This window comes from Xylaria bambusicola, assembly GCF_022495145.1.
Source record: "Xylaria bambusicola strain CBS 139988 unplaced genomic scaffold F5B22scaffold_25, whole genome shotgun sequence".
In the NCBI taxonomy this organism is placed as follows: domain Eukaryota; kingdom Fungi; phylum Ascomycota; class Sordariomycetes; order Xylariales; family Xylariaceae; genus Xylaria; species Xylaria bambusicola.
The window spans coordinates 322,281-346,787 of NW_025953578.1; the positions used below are offsets into that span (position 1 = coordinate 322,281).

The window sequence follows — 24,507 nt, forward strand, 5'->3', positions numbered from 1 at the left end:
ATCTCCCACCAGCCGCATCTGCATGCTGGGAGGTGTTACTACGAACTTCACGACAACTCACCTCGCTCCTTACAACTCACCATAGACCTACACATCTCAACTCTTATCACGACAGCGCCAGGACAGCCCGATGATAACTCACCGTTGTTAAGTTGTCCTCTCCCCCCCTCTTCCCTCTTCCCTCTCACCTTCTCTCCCACCGACGCGCCGAGAGCTGCCCAGCTGTCTGGCCTCCTGGATACCACGTTTGGATATACGACCCAGGAAACTTTTTTGCCGCGGATTTCCTTTCTTTGGTTGTTTTGGTTTGAGGACGTCTTTCTGTACAGAATAGATCGTCCTGTTTTGTCGTTTGTCTCTGCTTTCTTCTTTAGCAAAACACAAGGCCGGGTATTTAAAAGAGGACCATCAATTTTCCACAGGATACCATGAATAATGCGGCAGTATACGGATATCCTACGCCCCCGGCATCACCATTGTACGACAGCAGCAGTAAACCTACCTATTTACAACAGCCATTCGCGATACCGCCAACTTGTCCTCAACGCTACATTCCGGTTGCGCCAGAGGAGAGGCTAGGCAAGTTCCTGGGCCAGAGTTTACAATTGGTAAAGATTATTGGTACCGGTGCCTATGGCGTAGTGTATCTGGCTATCGACATCAACACTAGTATCCAATATGCCGTCAAGACACTCAGCAAATTCAATGCCGATGGATCCCCACTGGATAGACGACAGCTAGATTTCCAACGCCGGGAACTTCGACTGCACTACCTAGCTTCTGCTCACCCCAATGTTGTGTCCATGCACAAGATTGTCGATGACCCAGACTGCATCTATGTTGTTCTGGAGTTCTGCTCTGAAGGAGATCTCTTCTACAACATAACGGAGTGTGGCCAGTATGTGGGTAAGGACAACATGGTCAAGAGTGTTTTCCTTCAAATCCTGGACGCCGTTGAGCATTGCCATGCATTGGGTATATACCATAGGGATCTAAAGCCGGAGAATATTCTTGTTTCGAACCAGGGCGACACCGTGAAGCTGGCCGACTTTGGTTTGGCTACTGCAAGTGACCGGTCCGAGGACTACGGCTGCGGTTCGACATTTTACATGTCTCCAGGTAGGAATCCTTTGTTGCGCAAACCAGTGTCGTCAATGGACTTCAACTAACGATATATACTTTCTGTAGAATGCATGGATCCGTCGTCTAGGAGACCTTTTTATTATTGTGCCCCCAATGATGTCTGGAGCCTTGGTGTTATCCTGGTAAACCTAACGTGCGGCCGTAATCCGTGGCGACAGGCATCATTTGAGGATTCCACATACCGCGCTTTTACTAGGAGCCAGGATTTCCTGAGGACCATTTTGCCATTATCTGACGATCTAAACGATATCCTGGCCCGTATTTTCACCCGCAACCCAGATGCACGAATTACGTTACCAGAGCTGAGGAACAGAATATTAGCCTGCTCCCAGTTCACCATTGCGGCGACACCACAAGCGGTACTCACTCCGCCAGCATCGCCCGAACCCACTGATTACGTTAACTGCGAGGAAACCGTCGATAGCATGAGCTACGACGCCCCTCTTTCTCCTGCTGGTTCCGACTCGGATGGGGAGTCTGTTTGTTCTTCGGATGAAGGCTCCCTTACGTCGAGTTGCTCGACCATTGATGATTTGGACGACGACGAGATCTTTGAAATTCAGAATGAGAAGATTGCTACGCAGGAACCTCAACTGTTCGACCCAGAGGAACCCAAGATGCCGTTCCCACAGGACTTTACTCCCCAATACACCGGCCCTATCCATGGAACTTACCAAGCTTGCAGCCCTTGCCCCGAGCCATGTCTCCCCCAACCCAACTGCACTGCGAACAAATTTACGCTTCCCTATTTTTGGGACGTGGTGAATCGGTATGCTCAAGCTCCTCACTTTCACCAACCCAACCCTTTCCACCAGGCCCAATTTCCTCTATTGGCCAACTTTCAAAGTTTCTATTAGCTTCAATAAGTCTTTTGAAGTGTTTATGTCCTGCCGCCGGGATAGTTCACTCTCTAGCTTTATGTTGCTTTCTCTGCCTGCTTTCCGACCTTGGAGCCTTCTTGGAATCTCGAAACAGCCGAATGTTCATCTACTTCCATGGAGGGGCCGTTTGCATCGGGCTTACCTACACTACAAAAAGTTACACTATTCGCAATACTTGTTTTAATAAAAGGTTGCTCAACACTGGGCAGCCACTCATGGATGATACCACCCCAAAAGGATTTCAAAAGAAAATAAGTCTGGAACTGTTACCGTTTCACTGTATTTACCTTGACACACATTTTCATTTTGTTGATTACAGCGTGGAGTTGGCGGGATACTCGATAGTATCGATCAACGATGACCCGGAGACCGCAGAGTTGATGCCTTTTTCTTCTCCTTTCCCTTTATTTCTTGCCACTTCAGGAATGGACATATCCGAGGCATTATTCTATGGCGCAGGATACGGCATTGATGGAGTCTTTGCTATATGACTGGAGATGGAGTTGCTTCTACTGATGTTTAATCTGCCAACTGTTGGCTACTACAATGCCCTGAACTAGAGAGAACAGGGGCCTGACACTTTCGTTTGGACGATACCACACAATTATTTTTCTTGTTTATTCGGGGATCGGTGGTGTTTGAATCACCATTTTGATATACGAGCCTTCCCAGGCTCTGGACTGGGTTCGGTCATGGGAAATGAAATTAGAAGAAAGACGGGTCAATAGCCCATCGACGGCGTAGCATTATCTCGGAATGAGTTGGCGCGCCGGTCTACATATTACGTTACGTTTCTACGGTGGTGGACGCTTTGCCAAAGAGCTTAGCGATCCCCTGGGTTGAGGATGCCCATCACAAAGGATAGACTCTTCACTACAGCCCAAATACAATGTTTCAGCGAGCTATCGCTGATGTATGACATAGCTACCTGGAATAACTTGTCCACTTGTGAATGTACTTGTGTGAGTTTTTCGGTTTACATGTCTGTCTCCGCAGTAGGTATCTCAGGAGATGTTTGATTCGTAAACTCAATCGCTCACGATGTTAGTTCGTCCTACGACTGTAGAGGGAAGAGAGAGAGCTCAGATAACACGTCTGATTCGCCAGTAGCTGTCGAAGCCATCCGCCCTACTTCCACCCACCCTAGGCAGGGCTTGCAGAGTGCCTTGGTATTGCATGAGGATGTTGCATTGGGGCCTGTGTGTCTGCATGCTTCTCACTGCGTTCGGTCCAATCTCGAGCCAGCGAGCCGCAGCCGACTACCGTCCCAGAATGCAACGCTAGACCGACTGATTACAGTAGCCTTGGCGTAATTCCTTTCCCACACCTCCCCTCCCCTTTCTCTTGCCAAGTTGCCTGCTGGTGCTGACTTGGAGGGAATGCGTAACTGACTTGGTGCAGAGAGCTGGGAAAACTTCGAGGTTGCGTGGAGGTGGGGAGCGGGTTATTTGTCGTTGCTGTCTATTGGTGTGATACGTTCAATACAACCTTACCTGCCCACCTTTACACTGTTCAACTTTCGGTCGTTTATTCGGTGCCTTCGTCTCGTAACATTCTAATCTAGTCATAAGAACCACCATAACTTCTTGTTTCGATGAATACGGAAATGAGCCCATCAGAAGACGACAGAATCCTGCTTGTATACTTTACAGTACGCTACTGCTGCTCATTCTGGTCTATTGTTTTGACTACGTGTGTCAATCTTGTTATATGCTACTGGTATACAAATAGTTATCACATCTATCCCTACAGCCACAACGACTTGTGGTTAGCAGCGGATTAGTCGGCTCTAAGGCCATCACTAGTCGAAACCCAGACAGGCTTTATGGTGGTAATAGCTTCGCTGTGGTGTAGAGCTCGATGAATGGATACAGGGTACATGTATGTAGATAACAGGCGACCAATCTACGGGAATCGAATCCTACCTATCCAGAACTTGGTAGTAGATTAGTAGATGATGCAGTTAGCTGCACCTTGGGTCAGCTTCTGCTCCTTCGCACGCGCGCGTACAACTGATGCCAGATACCACCATGGCTGCAGGATATCATGCTATATCGAGAAACCAATATTGGCCGGAGGATCACGGGCTTCTTGACTGATCCGACGGTTTTTGATGCTGGGATGGTGGACTATACCCATACATGTAGTGAAGGATCCAGGTGCTCATTAATCACCGACAAAGCCCTCTCTTGAGTTGATCGTTATTTGTCGATCCATCAAGGACTCTCATACAAACCCGTTATTACTCGCCTGCATCAATCTCATTGCGCGGCGTAAGGTTGCAGTGCAGTAGGCGGCGACGGCAGCATCGGCATTAGCAGCGCGCACGCTCAAGATGTCGCGTACAACAATAGGCATTTCGAAATATACGTACAGTACCATCGTTTCTATGCGTAGGTATGTGTACGCGGGCTTAGACGCTACCTAGTCCGTTGATATTGTTCAGAACATGCAAATATCTGTTATTTTCTTAGGTCCTGTGCTAAAGGTCGCATGCCTCCTTACTCAAAACATATTACACGACACTAAAGCGAGCGGCAGTATCAGAAATGCACAGAAATGTAGAAAGGGTAAAGAGGACGCAGGAAGAATCATAGCGTCGGGCCATTTTCATGCCCAGATAATTCACACACCCCATTCCTAATGATACAGTAGTGCGCTCCCGATGCAGTGGTGTGTGGGAATCGTTGTTCTCATAGTGCACTGCGCTAATGCGACGATGATGCTAAGGAAGGGCAGAGAAGGGCGAAAAAGAGGTGAGTGAGCCTTGCCTTTCTCGGCGTTCCTGGGCACCCCCCGTCTATTCTTTCCTGCTTTCCCTCCTCAACCGGCGACGCAACCTCCAGGGCCGAGCGAATCACACCGCGGCTGGGCTGACGATGGAGTCCTATGCCACATGCGTGTCGACGCTTTCGGGTGTGAAAGGGGGGCGGGCTGCTTGCTGGCTGCCCTTATCCATGAGCAAGGAGGATGACCCTCTTCCGCGTGGCTGATTGGGCTGCTAGACACATGGCGGTGAAAAACGAAGGGACTTCGTGTTTCCGGCCCCCATTTTCTATTCCCTTCCAGAGGATAAAGGCAGCGGCTAGGGTGGTAATATGTGTGTTAGTAAGAGGAAAAAAAAAAAAAAAAAAAACAGAGAGAAGCTAGCGAGCTAGTTACCCTTCAACTTGCATTTCAAAGCCCAAGGTCGGGAATCCCACATCAGATCCGCCTCAAAATGCCTTCGCCCAATCATGTTGCCTCGCGCTGTCCACTTAACAAGCTCATAACGGCGTGAACGCTGTCAAATAGGACGTCCAAAGTACGCCCCTGTCAGTAAAATATGCAATAGGCATAATCGATCACCGGGCCACCCTCGACTGCTAAGAATACTAACGCCCGACCCCGATGCGCTCGATGATGACCATGCCGTGGTGGCTCAGATCTTTCATCATAGGGCTACTATAATGCTCCATGTCCCCATGCCTCCTTTGAACTACCGTGCCCTTATGGCCTGATCAATGCTCAGATGCGCTCTCATGGGTTGTGTACTAGGTAGATATGCAGATACTAGATACGCCATCAACAACAATACGACTCGGTGGGCGCCTCGTGCCCCGTTAATGTTTGGTCCTATGTAGTGATTTGTACGCCGTTGGTAGCGGTGGTGGCGGATAACATGCAGCACTGGTGACGTGGTTGCACCCGATAAGAGAAGTCATAACTTGCGGCGCCAGTTAAGAGGAGAGAGACTCAAGAGATTCTGCTCTTTAGCCCAAGAGGAGCTAGCTTACTCCTCCCATCACCACCATCAATGGGTGATGGCGCTGGTCTGTGGCTCCACGCCTTATAACAACTACTACATATAGCAGTTGTGATATTTGACTAGTAGTAGTAGTAGTAGTTGCTGGTAAACTCCAGACGTGTCGATCCACCAGAAGAGAACGTACAGTATTGGTGGTAGGATGATGATCAAGTTCTCCTTCCCTATGCTAGATGTAGGCACCTGATCATGTTTGACTGCGTGTCATCTCGATGATTGACATCTACTGCTTACAACGGAGCAGCTCGGCAGGCAAGCCACGAACTTGAGTTTACGCTAGGTTGATGCTATGGCATCATTTGAGCATCCTAGTTAGAGTTGCCACCCATACAGTACTATGTAAAACAAGTTGCATCCAACTGTTTCGTTGGTAGCGGCTGTAATTGTTCACGGTGACTGGGTGGTGACGGTGCTGCTGGTGATCATGATGTTGTTGTTGCCCTTCATGTTGTTAATGCTGCCTTCGGGAGAGCCGTACTTGATTGTTACAGGCGGTCCACCCCTTCTCCACGCATGAGCTTACGCAGGTCAGTCAAAGATTGATGGGTTGTCAGTTAGGCATGTGCATGTTGAGCCGTTGGTCCAAGGGGACAAGGTCGATGTTGCGCATCATCTCCTCCCCCCCCCTTCCGTACTGTAAGTGCTTTTACTTCGTATGTCTGCCTACCGACACCCCTTTACCTGCTGTATGTGCCGAAGGGTTTCCAAGTTTTCACAAGGCAGAGAGCTCGGGCCATAGCATTGGTGACTCCGCACATCAGCTCGGCATTGAATAGGCTTCAGTCTAGAACTATCTAGGCCACGAGTCTACAGGGTTCTACTCGCATTGTAGACCTTGAAATCACAAGCAAGACGACCTGATTTGTTGCAGATGCAGATGTAATGGAATGCTGCTCATGCGCTGCTAAGCACATATCGCGTGGACATGGCAGCACCGTGTTGCACCGTAATTCAACTTATCACCAACAGAGTAGTATGGACAGTGCCTAGCAGGCAAGGCAAAGAAACACTTCGTGATCTTATTCAAGGGCTAGTATGAGTCGTCTCAGCCTCTTATTCTGTGTACGTGGCGGCGAACGGCTGACAGTGGTCTTTCTCGGGGATAACCCGTCTGTGTATGACATTCGAACGCGTTTTTGTGTCAGTTGTGCTGAAGTTTATCAGACCCCCATCCATCCACCTTGATCTGTTGGGACGCAAAACAAGACAATGTGTGAATCTGGGCGATATTTGCGTTACAAGAACCTATCACAGACTGCGGTATGTTATAAGTGGCTAGTATTAGAAACTGTCTGGAGCGCTAGATATTGCGCCTGACCCAGCACAGACAACACAAGGCGCAAGCCTTCGTAGTAGCTGGCATTTAACGTCATCCCTGAGTCTCAGCCTCGGCGCCTATTGAAATGAGAGACAAGTCGTGTTTTTGGGCTAGTCTTCTCACCTGTAGCCTCGTCATCCGTAAAACCTTGTGCTACAGCTTACGCTAGGTCACCGCTTATACACAACACCTGATCGTTTTTCTTTGTTCACCCCTCCGTTTTGATGAGCATCATCAGTATTCGGTAATCTGGGCTGATAGGCAGCAACTAGGCCAGGCTTTAGGGTTATCACACATAGCTCATGAGTCGTGTTGGAGGGTTGATCACCAAGCAAAGTGGCACAGGCCGTTTGTCAAACTATGAGACTCGTCATCCCTTGCGGACGTAACTCGCAAGTCGATCACTTGCGCTTCGCGATTGAGCAGTAGTATTGTGCTGCTGGAGGAGCGTGGTTAAGATCTGACCAAATGGCGCCAACACCAGACCAAGGCCCAGGCCCAGATCCAGGCCCAGGTTGTCGTCGTGTCGACCTACTACTGTTTGTTAGTCTCCTATCTATGTGAACTTCGGCCGGCCATTTCACGACCGTCGGAATTATTTACGGGGCGCACGCTGGCTCCGGTATCCGCTCATTCCGAAGGCGCCTCCAAGCAGGTTACCTACAGCAGATGTATCGTGTGATAAACGGCCGCAGAAGTTGCGTAAAGTCAGAGCGGCTAACTGCAAGATATGCGCGGTCGATGGCACCGTCGTCTGCATCCTTCTGACTCGTGCGACCCGCTCTGCGAGTGCAAGGTGGCTGACGTGTAGCCGTGGACTCCACGTATGATCCGAGAACACAGACGATCATCCTAAGCGCCTAGCGTTTGAAGTTTGTTGTGCGGCCATGCTAAGCATGTCCTTTTAGTTGCGATACTAGTCTAGCTGCCGCTGTTGGAGGTGCCTGCAGGAACGAGTCAGGAGAGTTGGATACTCATATCAAATCATCAGTGTTGAACGTAATTGGAGCTTCGCCTTCAGCCTTCAATGGAGAAAACCAATGAGCTGTCGTATGTTTTACACAATTATCACAAGCAGAAGAAAGTCTCAACTGGAAGATGTTCCATTCTCTATCACTCGGCCCACATCGACTTGATAGACACTAATAGCAAGCATAATGCTAACACGGTTTGTTGAAGCAACATAGGTACCACAAAGCAGGCATATCACTGACTCCGTGCGAGTCGCCTTCTTCACCATTCATACGTTCCACTCAGGCCTTCCTTCATTGCCTAGGCGTAACATTTCGGCAGCCATGGGTTCAACTCAGTTGCTTGGCTCCATCGGGCCACCTGGAATAGGATCCTCAGGGGTCATAGCACCTCCTGGAAATGAACCGACGGGTAAGGTGAAGTCTCGCTTGCCCGGCGTAAATGTTGTCACAGTACCGTCGGGGGACTCAATGATGGTAATACCATACTTGTGCAGGAGCTCGTCCTTGATTGCCTGAAGACGGTCACGGATGGGCTTGGGTCCGGTGGTGCCGAACGAGTGGAGTAGTGTTTGGTATTCAAGCTCCAAAGCGACGATACGGGCCTTGGTCGGATCCGAACCACCGATCAACGTCTGACGCTTGTTCGACGGGTTGAGCCCACCCGTGATCGGTGTCCCGATAGTTGACGACTCAGTCGGAGTAGGAGGCTTTTCACCACCAACTCCCCACCAGGTGGACGGGTCGCCTATAGAGAATTGACGTTCCTTCACTTCAGCGTCTCGTTTATCCGATGGCTTGATAGGGCCCGTGATGGGTGGAAGAAGAATGAAAGTGGGTTTAGGATAAGAGGGCTCGCCGATCGTCACGTCTCCTGCTGGGTTTTCTGCTTGAAGTTCTTCTACCTCAGTCCCTCGCTTATCCGATGGCTTAATAGGACCGGTGATAGGCGGAAGAAGAATGAACGTGGGCTTCGGATAGTTTTCACCGATTGTCACGTCTCCCGCCGAGTTTTCCGTCGTCTTCGTAGGCTCCGTGATAGGAGCCGCGCGGATAAGGGCCACAAGGGCGAGAGAGGCTAGCAGTCCTCGGTGCATGGCGTTTGTGTTGCTGATAAACACAGAGTTGTGTGCAAGGATGCTCTTCAGCGCTTAGAATGCTCCTGTGTTGTTCATGTTTCCGAGGGAAGTCTCGTCGTCGTCGTCGCTGATCACTTCTATATTTATAGAGCTTGTTCTCTCGTCACCAGCATGCTGGGAGAGATAAGCACCCATAACAGAAACATTACTCTGCAAACAGGCCTCGGAAGCTCATCTAGACGCAATTTCCGTATATGAAGTTTGGTGTGAACTGGGCCGTATCATCTAAATACCCGGAGCCATTTACCCGGGTCGAGTCCTCTCACGAACCGTAGGAGACATCTTTTAGTTCACTGCGACGTCCCAATCGTCTGTTGCATGCCAAGTTATGCTGATTTAAACGGGAGATACATGAGTATCTTATGACTCTTACTGATAGAAAACGGCCGACAATACCGCCATTGTAGGTGTTCACACACACACAAGTCAATTGGGGGTGCTTGTGAGGAATCTAGGGTTCAAAGACTCTATTTTTGGTATCGACGTATACAAGCCTGTCAGGCCTAGACTTTAGCCATTGCTTGTCTAGACGAGCCCAGTAACCATGATTTGGATACCGATGGGTAGGTGGTGAACGCAGCATAGTATAAATATGCACCACTTAAAATACATAGGTTAAGGTGCCGAGGATGCTGGAAACGGCCAAGGCTGCTGTCATAACTTTTAGTCTGATACGATTCAACCGCTATCTGGTAGTATATAATATTGCTAGAAGTAATAGCGTGTCATCGAGAGGATTTTGTTGTTGATGTAATTAGTTTTCGAGCTGGGTGAGCTCACATCCGGCAAATGCAGTACCAAGATAAACTGCCCGGAATAGTCAGAAATAGTCAGATACTCACTCATACATAAACGCCATTAGTTGACAATTGTCGGGCGTTCGGCTATTGTTTTGCAGTATTTTCGTCTTGAAAGACTATATTTAGAATCAGGAGCCCCGGAGGTTTACATATCGTTCTAGGCTATGGTATCTGGGCCTAGAGGAGTCTCCAGAGGACTGAGCGACTCGGCTATCTCTTAGTTACGGATACAGGTCGGGTGTAATGAAACCAGTCGCAGACATGGAGCAAGGGGAAAGGTGCATCTTTATGTTCTAGATCTCAGTAGATATGGTATTCCCAGCCGAGTACCTTTCGATCATCTCACGGTTTCGTATAGGTTATGGCAGTTTTCCTGATTCGTTTTTGTCGCAGCTCTCAAGGTATGAATGGCATCAAAATCCCTACATCAAAACTGTATCTCCAGACTCAGAAATCAGACGACAATGGTTGGTCTCCGTGTCCGTTCCAACAGTTTCTAAATATGGTGTCCGCAAAAAGACTAACACAAATAGCAGCAAGCTGACTGCATGATGGCCAGACTTGATTCCCGATGAATCATTACCATGGGTCTTTAAAGTCCAGACCGAACACGTCTCTAGTTCTAGGAAGAAGCTGACGCGTATGAGTAACTCAAGAGTTTTGTCTTAGTTCCTTTTGAACACGAGAACCATTTCCCGTACGAGTTCCTCGGTCCCTGATGGATTTCTCATGACAATTCGGTGTCATGTTTCGTGAAAGGATCTTTGAATAACGATGTTCAATTCGCGACTGCGGGTGGGATTTGCTTTCCCATATGTATACCTAGAGGGATGGGAGCAAATAAAACATTATTGTGTTGATCGAATGTTAAGGTTACCTGAACTTGGTCCTAATCGTTCCGCTTGCCAGCCTCTTACTGAAAGATCCACGGAATACTTTCGAGGTAAAGGTGAAGATTTACCAGCTTCATGTTATATCTACAATCAGAGTTCAGTCAGTACTCACTACACATGCAATGTTCTGATATCTGGAGAAACATCAAGTTATAAGGGGCGCAGGGTTGAATGAGGGGGGTAATACTTACTTAAATATCTATCGATTCATCTTGTCCGATCTACATATAACATCGAAACAGTCTCAGTATCTGCTTCGACTTTGGTGTCTCGGCGATCTCTCACAATAGGACTGGTGAAGAGTATATAATCTCCTTGCATTGAGCCCTTGATCAACCGCCCATTCGAGACCCAGTCCCAGTGATCAGGTCTTTTTATCTCAAGTGAGAGAGGCATTTCCCGGACCTGGTCCCTTCTTCAGTTTGGAGGCGGATGATTGTACGGTACGGCCTTTCGGTCTCGATAACGGTCGAGTGTGCCAGAAACCATCCTGTTAGGTTCGACATGTACTCCTTCGCTAGACTTCTCCTCATATATGATAGAAGTGCAATATCGCAAACCTCAGACTCAGCAGTCCAGGCCTATGAGTCGCTTTGCTTTGTTCCAGCATGACGGGTGTGGCACGCCAAATCAGCTTCATATGCCGAACCCGAGAATATTAAGTGACGACGGCCATATCGAACAATTGGATGATCGAAATGTCGTGTTAAGCCACGGTAGCGTACCGTGTCCCCAACAAGCCGGATCACAATTTCTACCCAAGACGTACCGGTACCTCAGCAGCTACCCCGATTACCCCGCTAAAACCCCAGCTAGAGAGCTAGAGACCTGCATTAGTGCCCCGTAACCCGTTAACCCCGGCCGTCGGAGAAGGGCCAAGGCATCGTGGGGTAGCTTCGCCGTCGGCCTACCTACCTACATAGTACGTAGATGGCTTACACAACTCACTGGCTCCGCACAGGATGATAATAACAATAGCGGTGCCATTGCGACACTCATCTGAGATGTTTCCCGTATGAGTCGATGACTTCAATTCCTTGTCGTCATCTACAGCAGATTCACGCAGACATTCGTCGTGATGGCTTCCAAATCGAGCGCTATACTGAGGCGCGCGCTGCTCTACGGTATGTCACTCGCCTACTCTGAGGAAGACAGCCCAAACGAAAAGTTGACGGTCGCAATAATAACCACAATGCAGTACCTGCTTCGTCACCGCGGATGCTGACAAAATCTCTGAGTCTGTCCAGCGACAACGTGACCTACGACCTCGAGGATTCCGTGACGCCATCAGCGAAGCCGCAGGCGCGGACCGCGCTCCGCGAGCACCTGTCGGATCTCCCGTCGCGACCCTCTACAATCCGCGAGCTCGCAGTCCGTATCAATGCCGTTGAGACGCCCTTCGCTCTCGAGGACCGTGCGTACCTCATTCCTCGTATATCAAACATATCGAACTGACTATTTCTCCCCTACAAGTGACCGCCTTCGCAAAGCTGCCCCAACTCGACGCTATCGTAATACCAAAGGTGAACAGCGCAAGCGACTTGACCTTCGTCACAGACGCCCTCCGGCACCTCGCGCCCGGGCGGCACTCATCCGCAGGCTCGAACCCCATAAAACTAATAGCCCTAATTGAGTCGGCGCGCGCCGTGATGGACCTCTCTTCTATCTGCGCCGCGTCGCCGTACTTATCAGGCCTGATCTTTGCGGCCGAGGACTTCGCGCTGGACATGTCGCTGACACGGACGCCATCGCTTTCCGAGTTCTTGTATGCGCGATCTGCGATAGCGACGGCGGCCCGCGCCGCCTCGTTGCCGAGCACCATTGATCTTGTGTGTACCTCGTACAAGGGCGAGGAAGGCCTCGCACGTCTAGAGGAGGAGTGTCGCAGCGGCAAGACTATGGGATTCAACGGCAAGCAGTGCATTCACCCCTCGCAGGTTGACATGGTACAGCGCCTGTTCGCGCCTAGTGAGAAGGAGGTCGAGTGGGCTGTGCGCGTCGTGATTGCTGACGAGAAGGCTGCGAGAGCTGGTCGAGGTGCCTGGACTCTCGGCGGCGCTAGTATGTAAACCACTGGAGTCATTTTCTTCCTGTTCTAGTCACTCCTAGAGGTCATAATCCCTATTAGGGGCACCAGTGTGTCTCGGGAATATGCAGAACCCTTGAAACTTTTACCTGAAAAAGTAATTAATTACTGACTCCAGTGGTTGTGTAGTGATTGACGCCCCGGTGGTAGGCAAAGCCACAGCCATTGTCGCCAAGGCGCGGGGATGCGAGGTAGATGTCGATAATCTGATGAACAAATGGAAAGATCAGGAGCCAGAGTAGCGCAAGACGGACATCTTTTAATAATTTGAAAACATCAATGGATATATATATCGACACATTTGGATATAGTGGTTGAATGACATGTATATAATCTCAAAACTGCGAAAACCGATTAGGTCGCCAAAATTCGGACATTTCTAAAAACTCGGCAGGGCCATCATCACCCTGACCCCCCATACTACCTCTCACGAATTCCTCTCTCATACCAGCAGCCGAACAGAGAGTATTACTAGTTTCCCAAACATGTTGGAACATTGGCTCATCTATTGTCCCGATTGGGAGACAGTGGTAATTCCTCAACGACCTATCAGACACGGTTAGGTATTGATTGTGTGTGTCGCAGGCTGGCCCTGTTTGATCTACAGAGAACCTTGGATTCTTTGCAACCGACTTTGACTGGTATGGCTCATCAGCCGAAGTTGGTTCGCCTACTTCGCTTTCAATTCTCGCGATGAAATCTGCCATGGTCTCTCCCTTACTTGTTGCAGCAGGCGAGGGAATACGCAACGTCTCCTCGGATTCTATCTGTTTGCCCTGATTCACATATATGGGTGACCTCATACTCAATCTAGACAACGTCTGATTTCGATCATTGATGTTAACACCGGAAGGTACCGATTGTGGTAGCCAGGACGCTGAATCCATAGGTTGAAACAATCTCTCGGACTGCCCATCCAAATTACCGTGCTCACTTGCCACCATGTATAATTCCAAAGGCGCCGATGGTTCTTGACTCAGAGCGTCAGGTGGCTTGTTCCTTTCAGCACCTATAGAAGAACTAATGTTATGCGCTGGGCTGGAGCCAGTAGTGTGCAGGGAGTTGGATCGGGGTGGAGGTATTGGAGGTGGCGGCATCGCATTTCTGGAAACAGTTGTAACTTGATCTTCGTCGATGGCCGTATCATCTTCAACGGGCTGATTTGTTTCTAGGGATACCGGTCTGGTGTTTCTACCTATACGTTGTGTATCAACTCTAGAGCCAGTATTCCCGTCGTGGTGGACAGAGTGACCTGAAGGAAGATCTCTCATCGTCTTCGCACAAGCCCCTTGTGGAAGTTCATGACAGCCAGAGGGATATTCTCTTGTTAACGTATCCGAGACTACATCCGGTTGCTGCTCGTTTACAGGGGACGTCTGTCCCTTTAATAATCTCCGTGATTTCCACTCGGGAGGAAGTATTTTGTTCCATCGTTTCTCTAAACCAGTGAGCTGGGCCATTTCAACTCCTGTGTCATCGGCCCATCTGGGCTCCATCGCCGCCTCGTGATCTACGTCGAGTGTGTGCCCTTCATAAGCGTCTCTATAAACAGCCATATTATTGCGTGCAGATGATGCCTCGCTAACTTTTAGCAATGCATGTTTCCGTGTACCGTCCAGATCACCAAGCAAACTAGTCTTGGTTTTTCTATAAACCCCAGTGGTAGCTAAAGCTTCTCTTATATCATTGGGTGTCACAGATCTTCCTGACTTTCTAGATCCTGTATTGCCTACGCAACCTCTCGCTTGGGGGGACTGTTGGCTGGTCGACCACGTGAAATACGTTGTTTTACTGGGTGTTGTACGACAATCGGGGTCGTGACTTTTCGTATCTGGGATGGAGTCAGAATCTTCTATAGGTAGAGCAGACTCCTGGCGATAGCTTCGAGTCTGGGCAGTAGGAGAGGATAGACTCGTCAGTGAATCTCGGAGGGGCGGCTGTTCATTACGAGATACTTCAGTATCCTTGAGTTTGGCCGACTTTGACTTACGTGGCATCGACTCAGCAGAGGCAGGTAGAAAAAACGAAGAGATTTGTTCGAGCTCTCGGCTCTCACGTCGACGTTCTCTGACCTGGGAGTTGGACAGTCCTTTGTGCCGTGAAACATCTCGCTCAGGGTGCCTTGGAAATGGCATTTCCGAAAAAGATAGGTCGGCAACTGTTCGCAATACATTAATCAACTGACATGCATTGCTGAGGAGCTAACCTTACTGGGATGCTCTTTTGGCATACGCTTGTTGTTGAAAAGGCCAGGCTTGAGATTAGGATGGACCTAATTATCAGTGAGGAAATAGTAAGTCATGCGGCGTAGATAAGGACACACACAGTAATTCGATTGCTAAGAACAGCCCCGGAGGTGAAGTCTTTCATGACGTTTCTCCCGGCGGCTAGATGCCTTCCCTTCCTCGGCCCGGTGCCTCTCCTCTCATGCTCGCGTTGAGCCGCCCCTTTATTCTTCCTCTTTTGACTCTCTGGCTTACGAGCATCGTACTTTTCCGGCCTTGTCTTACGCCTAGGCCGCTTTTCAAAGATCGGGACCTCCAAACTCGCGTGAGACATTAGTGATGAGGCGGTTACGGTGCCTACCTCTGTTTCATCTAGGCGCTTGAAGCCTGTATTCCCTCCATGTTTAGACGTGTTCTCGGTGCTATCCCACTCTAGAATCTCTTGACGAGAACTTAGACTGCTGATCAATGAGCTATTGCCGCTTTTTCGCTTCTTTTGTTGCTTCGATTTCTCGGGTGATTCCCCTAGGACTAGAAGACGAAGGGGTGAAGCGCCTTGTACAGCAGGGATGTAGTGAGGCCTCCACAATTGATCTACACGTCTACGTCGATGGCAGCGGGGAGATTGGTCTCTATCTTGGGAACGTAAATGTTTGCTCTGGTGAACCAGATGGTTTCGAGTTTCTGGCGACGCCAGCCTCTTTGCGGGAACTGGAGCGGGAGCCGTTAGTTGCCCCAGCCAACTCTCCACAATAACACGGCTACTTGGTGCATGGGTATGTCGGCTAAACCTTCCCAAGTCCAAAGGCTGGCTGTAATTCGTGGCCTGCAAGGGCGAGCGGTGGTTGCGGCGATGACGATGGTGACGGTGGTGAGGCACGCGTTGGCGCTGGGGGGGTGGAGATGCCTCCTGGCGACCCATTTTCAAAGCACGCAGTGAAGCAATGAGGAGTGGCTGAAACCCAGTTAGGGGGAGTGATGGCAACAGCAATGAAGCAATGGAAGGCAAAGGCTACCCCAGAGCACTCTCAACACATACGTATGCGTACGTATACGAGGTCCGCGAAGGTACGCAAAGCCATCAACTCACTTGATGAACCCCATGATCGGCAATGTCTGCAATGGCTGGCCGAGAACCTACCTACCTACAGTACCTAGGTAGGTACACAATGACCTATCGGCTGTACATTAGGTACCTAGATAGGCACTTGAGTAGGGAGGAAGGTAATAGGTATCGTGCCTGCCCTGGACAGTAATTGAGGCTCATTCAAGCTCGGCCATAGCCGCTGCCATGGGTCAGTGCCTGCCAACCTCAGGTCCGGGTCGCTTAGGGTGGAATTGCGCTTTCGGCGCACCGATACTACATGGATGCTGTACAGTCGATCCTTGCATGCATGATCAAGTACTCGGTCCTATGCTAGGTATGTAGATGTGATGTAGATGTGTTCGGTTAAGGGTTTTGTATGCTTTGGTACCTACTCATATATACCTCAGATGGTATATTAGATATATGTTATGTCTTAGGTAGTGTGCCCGCTTGTTTACCTAACATGGCGGACAATGCTCTTTCGTATTTGAAAGCTTAGTATATAGAATTCAACCACCTGTTCTGAGATGACATACCTAGAGTGATGTGACTGTTGTGGCAAGGTAGTACGTTGGATGAATCGCCTTTACGATACCTAGGTTCTTGATCTCTTACTCAAATTGGAAATGAAAGGATGCCAAGAAGTACACAGGCAAGCATTGGGTTCGTTGATACCCTACTCTTCGAAACCGAGCGTGATTGGTGGAGGCTATCATATATGTGATGCCCTACTCTATGAACAGGGAGCGTAGGTGCTTCCATAGTAGATTCAACGATGCTAGGCCAATACTCAGTAGGTCGAGTTGATGTATTCTGATGTGTGTACATACAGTGGGTAGTTCTAGTAGTGGTGAAACCCCACGAGACACTCAATGAACCACGCGCACGAACCATGGGGGTTCTGTCTTGAAGCCAGGCCCTGACCAATAGGGATTTGAGATCTCGAATGCTGGCCTATACATAGTAAGTAAGTATGTCGGTTGATGACCCGGTCGGCAGATGACCAGAGCGGGCAGAACCTGGCAATAATAACGGCGCCTTACATATATACCAGGTATATACTGCTGTATGATAAGTATACCGGAATGGGGAGTGTACGATGACACAGGCTTCTGGCCTTTGGGCGTTGTTACATGGTGAAACTCACCGCGGCGATTAACGCAGAATCCAGCTAGGTGCGATTCGTAAGCTCTATCTCAGCCCAACCTGTCTACACGTGATGGGGAGGGTCGCTGGACGTCTAGCGAGCAAACCAGACCGCAGCTCAATGCCGTGGACGAATCCCGCCAACGGAATGTTTTACCGCGCTTCTGTATCTGGTCGCCGAGTGTAGGCGGCATACCTACTATGTAAGTATGATCCTGTTTGATTGAGGCACGGGCTTACGTCGACGCTTTCTAGATGCCTCAGCAGTAAACATGTCAAACACTAGTGCCATGCCAAGTCCAACCCCATATCTAAATAAAAAAAGCCGACTTTGCTTACCTCAGAGCTTACCTCTGCTTTGTCCAGTCCCTTGAAGGTAGGTAGGGGAAAGTAGGGCAAAGGTATGGATTATCCACCTACAGTACCGTACCACTACGCCACAGCTTTTGAAGCTCAAGATGTGCCGTCCCCATCTTAGAGGTAGAGTCCTCGTTACTATACCTAGTAGACCTAATTAGCAGTTACTGAGCATACAGTACATGTATACGCCTCGACTGGGGGGGCCTGCGTGTGCTCACTCCTGCGGCATTTGGTCATAACCCAAATCAATACCACATGACGATATCTTCAGAAGCCGCCGCCAATCCCTCCCTCGGTACCAGGTGGCTGCTGCAAGTACATGAGAAGTACCTTACCTAAGTAGGTATCCTGCCTACATAGATACATCTATATACTACACGCTTACTTACCTACCATGTAAGTACCAGGTAGTAGTAGGAGGTAAGTAGTATATTTCAAGCAGATGCTGTTAATGTACAGGTATCCAGGAGTCCAGCTGGCTCATTGCGTCAATGTGATACTAGGAAAAGTAAACGTCATCATCAACTGCCATCTTGGTAGCATCGCCCGTCATGAAAACACCCCGTCAGCTCACTCGAAGCTTTTTGCGTGCAAGGAGTTATGCCAAGTCTCGAAAGATGCTATATCTAGTCTGAAAAATGCATGGGGATCCAAGCACCGCGTGGACAGCTACTGCCAAGCCTTCAGCATTGCGGAACACTTGGTGTATCGAGTTCGTCCATAGGTGCCCGTCTCATCGTCTCAGGCACTCTCTTCTTCATAGGTAGCGCCTGGAAGGCTCTCCAACGAGGCAGATTTGACATACCGTTTCGAATCTGCCCGAGCTTGGCCTGTCTTCTCATCAACTCGAACATATTCTCTCCCCCTCTGTTTCGTACCCTTCCTAGGCGCCTAATGCCGCATAGTTGGGAGTGCCATGCGCTCTGCTCACATACCTACTATAGCTCAAATCTGACCCACTCTTGACCCATTACATATCAGATGCGGTATCGTTGCTGGTGGCACCGCAGTCTAGAATAAAGTAGTTGCGTAGGGGATTCTGCTTTCTGCATATCACCACTTACCCAACTCGCTACATCGCGGGGAAGTCCTGATGGTGGCTAGGCAATGGCCTACCTAGCGTTACCATAGACCACAAGCTAGGATCGGGATCTGATTCAAGACGTTATCGATGGATTGGCCCGTGTGTTGCTTGGCGGATGCTTCTATTCATGGCAGCATTTTGACTAACCGGGTGACATTTATCAGTTGAAACCGCCTCGAATACGTACCTACACGACAGATTGAGTACCACCTAAACCACAGGGCCTGACTTTTGAGTGAAGAAACTTCATCGTGCGGCCGCAGGTACCTCCTTCGTTGTTTAAGTCAAAGAACCCCACTAGATCATCACCTTTGGAACCAATATGTGATTGAGGGCTCGATAGTCAATCATCCCCCCTTTTCGTAGGTTCGCCCCCGCAACGACAATCGAATGTTTGGTTGGCATTGCCGGCAAAATACTTTCATACAATGCCTTCGTACGTCAACAACTTGTGCTTAGTTGAAAGCCATGCCGAGAAAGCCATGCCGAAATCGTCCAAGTGAAGAATGGTATTTCCCAGGTAACCAGCATGAAGCTAGTTTGGCGATCTTCACGATTTTGCCAGGGATTGCGAAACTGCGTTAGCCTCATAGGAGCTATCAAGCACCCAACCCAAAGATCCTAGCAATCTCAGTCTCACAGATGATCAACAACACACAGTCTAGGGGGCAGTACTCGGCCTCGCGTAGTCAATACGTACATGTTGCTGGCATATAGACCATTAGCACTTCTCTAAGTCATGCCCTTGCTTCTCATGGCCTAGTTCTGGATCGCCTGGGCTCGTAGCCAGGGAATTCCCAGTGCGCCTCGTCATCCACCTTGTTATAGGGACGTCTTGTTTCGAACGACGTCTCCTTCTTTCCCACCTCAAGTATGCGTACACGACTTGACCTCACCGGGCTGGTGGCTGTTTTGGGATAACCCTGCCAGAGCACCTAACAAGGTCTATGATAATGTCAGCGATTAAAGATAACTCCTGACTAGCAAGAGGGAAGTCGAGCCGAAGCAATGGGGTCTTCGCTACCTGCTGCACATCACATTGCATGCAAGTATAAATCAGACGGATCGAAGCTTTTGATCGCCCTCATGAGACTTCATTCCATCCGCGGGTTCCAGTTGGCTCTTACGAATTACCATTCGCTGCTTGTTGCCGATTTTCATATCTTAGCTGGTATACCTTCCTCGACAAAATTACCATATATACCAAGCTCTTATTCTGATCGCATTGCCGGTTATAGTACCTTAGTCACTACAACTGGCAGTATCAATATTACGATACCCTATACTACTGCACCTGCCCGGATCATACACCAAGCCTACCAAGTGTCGTCCAAACAAGTCACCAGCTAGTGATACGCTATAAAGCTGTTCGTGGCTCCTCACTTCTCCCTTGATATGTTCTACCATTACACGAACCCTTCTTCCTTTTGGTCTACTTCTCTATAACTCATCCACTAGTTCCCTGCAATTCACCTACCATAATCGTCTGTAGTATTCTTACTAAAAGCTAGGTTTCCATTATCAGGCCGTTCAGCGCAGTTAAACCTACTAGAAGCATGGCGAAACTATTCATTGGGTGGGAAAAACGCATACCTAATAAGTGATGTTGACCAAAGTATACTTATACAAATCATTTAGAGGCCTTGCATGGCACACCGAAGAGACAACTTTACGGCAGAAGTTCGAAGAGTTTGGTCCTATTGAGGAAGCAGTACGTTCCCCTAAATACCCCATTCTGTCTAGGGTTATAGGAGAAGTTGAATTAGCGGTTCCTCGATTGTCTCTACTCTCCTACTAACCAGATTATCCGGCGTTAGGTTGTTGTAAAGGATAGGGACACAGGTCGAAGCCGTGGCTTTGGTTTTGTTCGATATACTAGCGAGGCTGACGCCGAAAAAGCCATTGCTAGCATGAACAATGTCGAGTATGTAGACTCTTCCGACTGGCGTGTCTTGTCTGACGCTTTGTAAATCATGGCAGGTTCGACGGGCGAGAAATTCGCGTCGACAAAGCCTCGGATGCAGGACCAAAGAATAGTTACGCCCGAGGCAGCTCATATCCGGCCCGGGGTGGATATACACAGCAGCCACAGATGTATGCATCTTACGGAGTTCCAAATGCCGCGGTGATGTACCCACAGACGTCTTACGGCAGGGGAGGCTATCCACCACAGATGGTCGCTTATGGCACGCCTCCGCCACAAGGTATGAGCTACAGGGCCCTTGTTCATACGCAATATGTCATTGGACTTTATTGACAAGTATGATTTAGGCTATGGTATGCCAGGACCGTACGGCTATCCAGAGCAACAAGGTGGCCAACAGCCTCAAGGGCCACCCCGATACTAAATACCCTCCTCTTCCTTTAGGATTCAAGGGGGTGGCTATAGTAGCTTCAAGTATAAGCAGTATTGCGATACATTGATACCAATGAAGGCAACCCGTGTTCTATAGGACAACAACTTTATCAACCTATCATTACCTTTCACAAGTTATTTACAATTCACCCTTCCATTTCTCTTACCAGCTCCCTCCCCATTTCTCCCTTACAGCATTATATGATCAAGGAGACCAAAAGCCTTCATATTATACTGCTGCTTACATTCCTTGCCAATTTTCTTTCAAAAACGGGCTCTGTCATGATAGTCATGAATACACGATCTTTTACGGGCATGGGAGCAATGGGAAACGAGACTCAGTTGGTCTGAGGGGATATGCATGTGATGGTGACAGGGTGGGCAGAGCATTTTATTCGGCAGAAAATCATGATCCGGCGGACATGAGGGAGAAGTCAATCCTCCGAACGAAGCATGTGACAACGGTTACGTACAGCCTCTGTTGCTGCTTGTGTCTACTGTTGATACTGTCCAGTACAAACCAATTCACTACATTTAGGGATATGAAATTCCGCCATGAGCAATTACACCTGTGTTTCCTGATCTTATACGTGCCTTTAGCCATCTCACATGAGTCACAATAAACGCTAGTAGTGACAGGATTATGGAGTTGAGCTTTTCACAACACCCACCTTGGGTGTCGAGGTTCATGTGGTCTATTCGAATCCAGTCTTAGCCACATGGACCATAGTAGCCTGGATAGATTATTACGTATAGCTTTAATATTCAGCCCTTCAGAACCCCGGAGTAATCCCTACCTCGTCTATATATATTACCCGTCGTCTCCTATTCATTGCTATTTCCCAGACGCTAGAAACAATCGCATCTGCTTCATCAATGTTCTTCTCAAAAACTACTAAAGACCCTGACGTCACGATCCATGTATCTGCTCTTGAAACCGGCGTAGAGGGTGTTAAAGGCAGAAGCAGTGGCAGTAAAACATCGAACAAAATTCGGGTTACACGCACTGGACTCGCCGAACATCTCGTACGCCCGTATACGCAGTCCATCTGCCCGCTTCGGTCAGACATCAGATAACACGCGAGACAGTTTTACTCGTATCAAAGCTGAAGTTATATAGCACTCGCTCAGATGATTCATATTGACAGACCCCAACGGTCGAGAAAAACCAGTGCAAGTATAAAGTCAAGGTCAGCCAATAAGGTCAGAAAGGGATCCGAATGGTCCATACGGACCTTGGCGGCCATAGCAGGTTATTACATATTGTTTGACTCTCAGATCCTGGTATCAGCGCTTGTTGTCACCTGACACACACCATTTATGGAGTCAGATCATAACTCTAGTTGTACGTGCTGTCGACATGTACCTGGCTCTACATATATTAGTCTAAGACTTGTACATTGTCTCTTCTATGGCGCATGATCAACACCACATTATATCTCTTATGGTACAACCCTATGTCACCTCCCTTCTCCCGTTACACCTTCTCAGTTTCTTCCTGTTCTTCTACACTGCTCACTTTTGTGAACTCATGGGAGATAGACTCTGGAGGTTCATGAACTGCAACCTTCGCCTCACCGCTTCGGATCCTCCGCTCAATGACGCGAAGACGGTTCGACAGATCAGTGACATGGGAATCACCACTTTCCGGGCTGAGCTGGTTTAGTGCCTTCTCGAGCTCGAGGAGGTAGTCGCGGTTCAAACCGCTCGGGCCTTCGCTCCGCTGGATATGCTCGGCAAGGGCCTGTGGATCCTGAGGTCCGACGAACTGGTCATTTTCTGGTGTCCCAATGTACACGAGCGTGCGAATGGGGGCTGAGCCATCGGCCGGGTGGAACGGTGTGTAGTGGATTGTATACCCATTGATCTCGCGGATATCCAGATACTCGGCAACCTCAGTCACATGTTCGGCCTTGATGCGATACGCTGTACCCCAAACCTTCTCAGGCGCGCTGTCATGCGAATCTGCTAAAGACGCCCAAAAGGAACGTTCGATGAGCGTTACCACGCGGCCGGGCGCTGTAGGTGTTCCGCGATGGTCTTGGCTTGGTGAACAAGGCTCTGTTAGCTCAAATGCTTGCTCTCAGTGCTATTGCGTCCAGAACCAAGAGGAGCCGTTAATTTCTCAGACAGAGTCGTAACATACCTCGCCTAAGGTAGAAAAATTAGCCTCACCCCCTAAATGGACGCTCACTATAATCATCGTACCTGCCAGAACCGCCTCACGTAGCCAGTAACCCAGCCCGCAATTCGTCTATCTGTATCCCATAATTGAAATATCAACCTCCCTTGCTCCCGCTTTTCATGGTGAGAAATTCAGAGAATAAAACTCACCATAATGTGGAGGTGGTTTCCATATCAAGCTTCTGTAAGCAAGTCAGCATTTTGAAAGACAGACCGTCTGGTCGCTCATCATCACTCTATGATAGGCTTGGATGATATGTCGAGGCAACGATGACCTACCCGTAACCGAATATCCAGAATTCTCCAGCATTTGATGGTGTGGCGGGATGACCTGTGGCGCCTACCACAATCCCATTGGTCTCCGCCATGTCGACAACGAGTGCAGCGTAGATCAGCTTGATCTTTTGAGAAAAATAGAATACCAGAAAGCTATTCAGGGTCTTCCGGGCTAGCTGCAACACGTTTAACTCGAAAAGAGGACTGAGTAGTAATGCATATCAACAGGCTACTCGTAAGCTACCTGACGTGATCCCACGAACGGAATCACGCAGTCGTACCCAGCCTACGAACCTACCGTGGAGCTACCGTTAATTAGTAAGGCGTGTAGCGTTATCTGGACTAGCGGTGCCAAGAGATCCAACACTGCGGGACATCTGTAGTGGCATCGCATTCGGCACGCCTATTGGAGCTGTCAGTCGGTACCGGTATCACGTCACTAGGTAGATACCTCCCCTAGCCTTCAAGATGGGTTCCCGTCTCCGGGCTCGGGGGTCCAATGCCGCTTTTGCCGGGCATTTGGTCCTTATGACTTGCAGTAGGGCCGCTGGACACCCATTGACGGCTCACGTGGGGATGTGTGGTGCATGTACTTAGGGGTTATGATTCGCATCACTAGACAGACGATTGCTTGGTCTGTGAGCATGGCGATGATACTTGATATACCAACATCCCCAGGCGATGGAGGACGTGACGCGAAGCACCTACAGCAACAACTACATGTAGCCGCGTCGCATGAGTAGACGAACAAGT

The 24,507-nt window shown here is 49.2% G+C and overlaps 6 protein-coding genes across 6 annotated transcripts; 3 read left to right on the plus strand and 3 right to left on the minus strand.

The window, feature by feature from the left end:
- Positions 1 to 428: 428 nt before the first annotated feature.
- On the plus strand, positions 429 to 2,000 carry F5B22DRAFT_636907 (kinase-like domain-containing protein; the record flags this gene model as incomplete). Its single annotated transcript, XM_047977356.1, has 2 exons — positions 429 to 1,119; positions 1,189 to 2,000. The coding sequence occupies 2 exons, from the start codon at positions 429 to 431 to the stop codon at positions 1,998 to 2,000; spliced, it is 1,503 nt and encodes a 500-aa protein (XP_047830134.1).
- A 6,180-nt stretch (positions 2,001 to 8,180) lies between these two features.
- Positions 8,181 to 9,790, minus strand: F5B22DRAFT_221184 (uncharacterized protein). Its single transcript, XM_047969751.1, has one exon. It carries the CDS (start codon positions 9,213 to 9,215, stop codon positions 8,454 to 8,456), a length of 762 nt encoding a protein of 253 aa, XP_047830135.1. The 5' UTR covers positions 9,216 to 9,790; the 3' UTR covers positions 8,181 to 8,453.
- A 2,123-nt stretch (positions 9,791 to 11,913) lies between these two features.
- On the plus strand, positions 11,914 to 13,325 carry F5B22DRAFT_219444 (Pyruvate/Phosphoenolpyruvate kinase-like domain-containing protein). The gene is made up of 4 exons (XM_047969750.1): positions 11,914 to 12,074; positions 12,149 to 12,364; positions 12,424 to 13,011; positions 13,166 to 13,325. The coding sequence occupies exons 1-4, from the start codon at positions 12,029 to 12,031 to the stop codon at positions 13,276 to 13,278; spliced, it is 963 nt and encodes a 320-aa protein (XP_047830136.1). The 5' UTR covers positions 11,914 to 12,028; the 3' UTR covers positions 13,279 to 13,325.
- Positions 13,326 to 13,371: 46 nt separating this feature from the next.
- On the minus strand, positions 13,372 to 16,183 carry F5B22DRAFT_636908 (uncharacterized protein; the record flags this gene model as incomplete). The annotated part of the gene is made up of 3 exons (XM_047977357.1): positions 13,372 to 15,194; positions 15,248 to 15,308; positions 15,362 to 16,183. The coding sequence occupies 3 exons, from the start codon at positions 16,181 to 16,183 to the stop codon at positions 13,372 to 13,374; spliced, it is 2,706 nt and encodes a 901-aa protein (XP_047830137.1).
- Positions 16,184 to 20,494: 4,311 nt separating this feature from the next.
- Positions 20,495 to 21,286, plus strand: F5B22DRAFT_647314 (uncharacterized protein; the record flags this gene model as incomplete). Its single annotated transcript, XM_047978853.1, has 5 exons — positions 20,495 to 20,514; positions 20,577 to 20,649; positions 20,756 to 20,862; positions 20,919 to 21,142; positions 21,210 to 21,286. The coding sequence occupies 5 exons, from the start codon at positions 20,495 to 20,497 to the stop codon at positions 21,284 to 21,286; spliced, it is 501 nt and encodes a 166-aa protein (XP_047830138.1).
- A 1,400-nt stretch (positions 21,287 to 22,686) lies between these two features.
- On the minus strand, positions 22,687 to 24,032 carry F5B22DRAFT_221610 (ChaC-domain-containing protein). Its single transcript, XM_047969752.1, has 5 exons — positions 23,758 to 24,032; positions 23,629 to 23,660; positions 23,503 to 23,552; positions 23,441 to 23,445; positions 22,687 to 23,339 (listed from the first exon to the last, which is right to left on the minus strand). Exons 1-5 carry the CDS (start codon positions 23,844 to 23,846, stop codon positions 22,772 to 22,774), a joined length of 744 nt encoding a protein of 247 aa, XP_047830139.1. The 5' UTR covers positions 23,847 to 24,032; the 3' UTR covers positions 22,687 to 22,771.
- Positions 24,033 to 24,507: the final 475 nt, after the last annotated feature.

Excerpts from the sequence above, each read along its gene's own strand:
- F5B22DRAFT_221610 (XM_047969752.1), bottom strand. The coding sequence starts at position 23,846 with ATGGCGGAGACCAATGGGATTGTGGTAGGCGCCACAGGTCATCCCGCC. Across the intron at positions 23,661-23,757 it reads TTCTGGATATTCGGTTACGG|AAGCTTGATATGGAAACCAC; the intron begins GTAGGTCATCGT and ends ACTTGCTTACAG. Across the intron at positions 23,553-23,628 it reads GAAACCACCTCCACATTATG|ATAGACGAATTGCGGGCTGG; the intron begins GTGAGTTTTATT and ends TATGGGATACAG.
- F5B22DRAFT_219444 (XM_047969750.1), top strand. The coding sequence starts at position 12,029 with ATGGCTTCCAAATCGAGCGCTATACTGAGGCGCGCGCTGCTCTACG. Across the intron at positions 12,075-12,148 it reads GAGGCGCGCGCTGCTCTACG|TACCTGCTTCGTCACCGCGG; the intron begins GTATGTCACTCG and ends ACCACAATGCAG. Across the intron at positions 12,365-12,423 it reads GCCCTTCGCTCTCGAGGACC|TGACCGCCTTCGCAAAGCTG; the intron begins GTGCGTACCTCA and ends CTCCCCTACAAG.
- F5B22DRAFT_221184 (XM_047969751.1), bottom strand. The coding sequence starts at position 9,215 with ATGCACCGAGGACTGCTAGCCTCTCTCGCCCTTGTGGCCCTTATCCGC.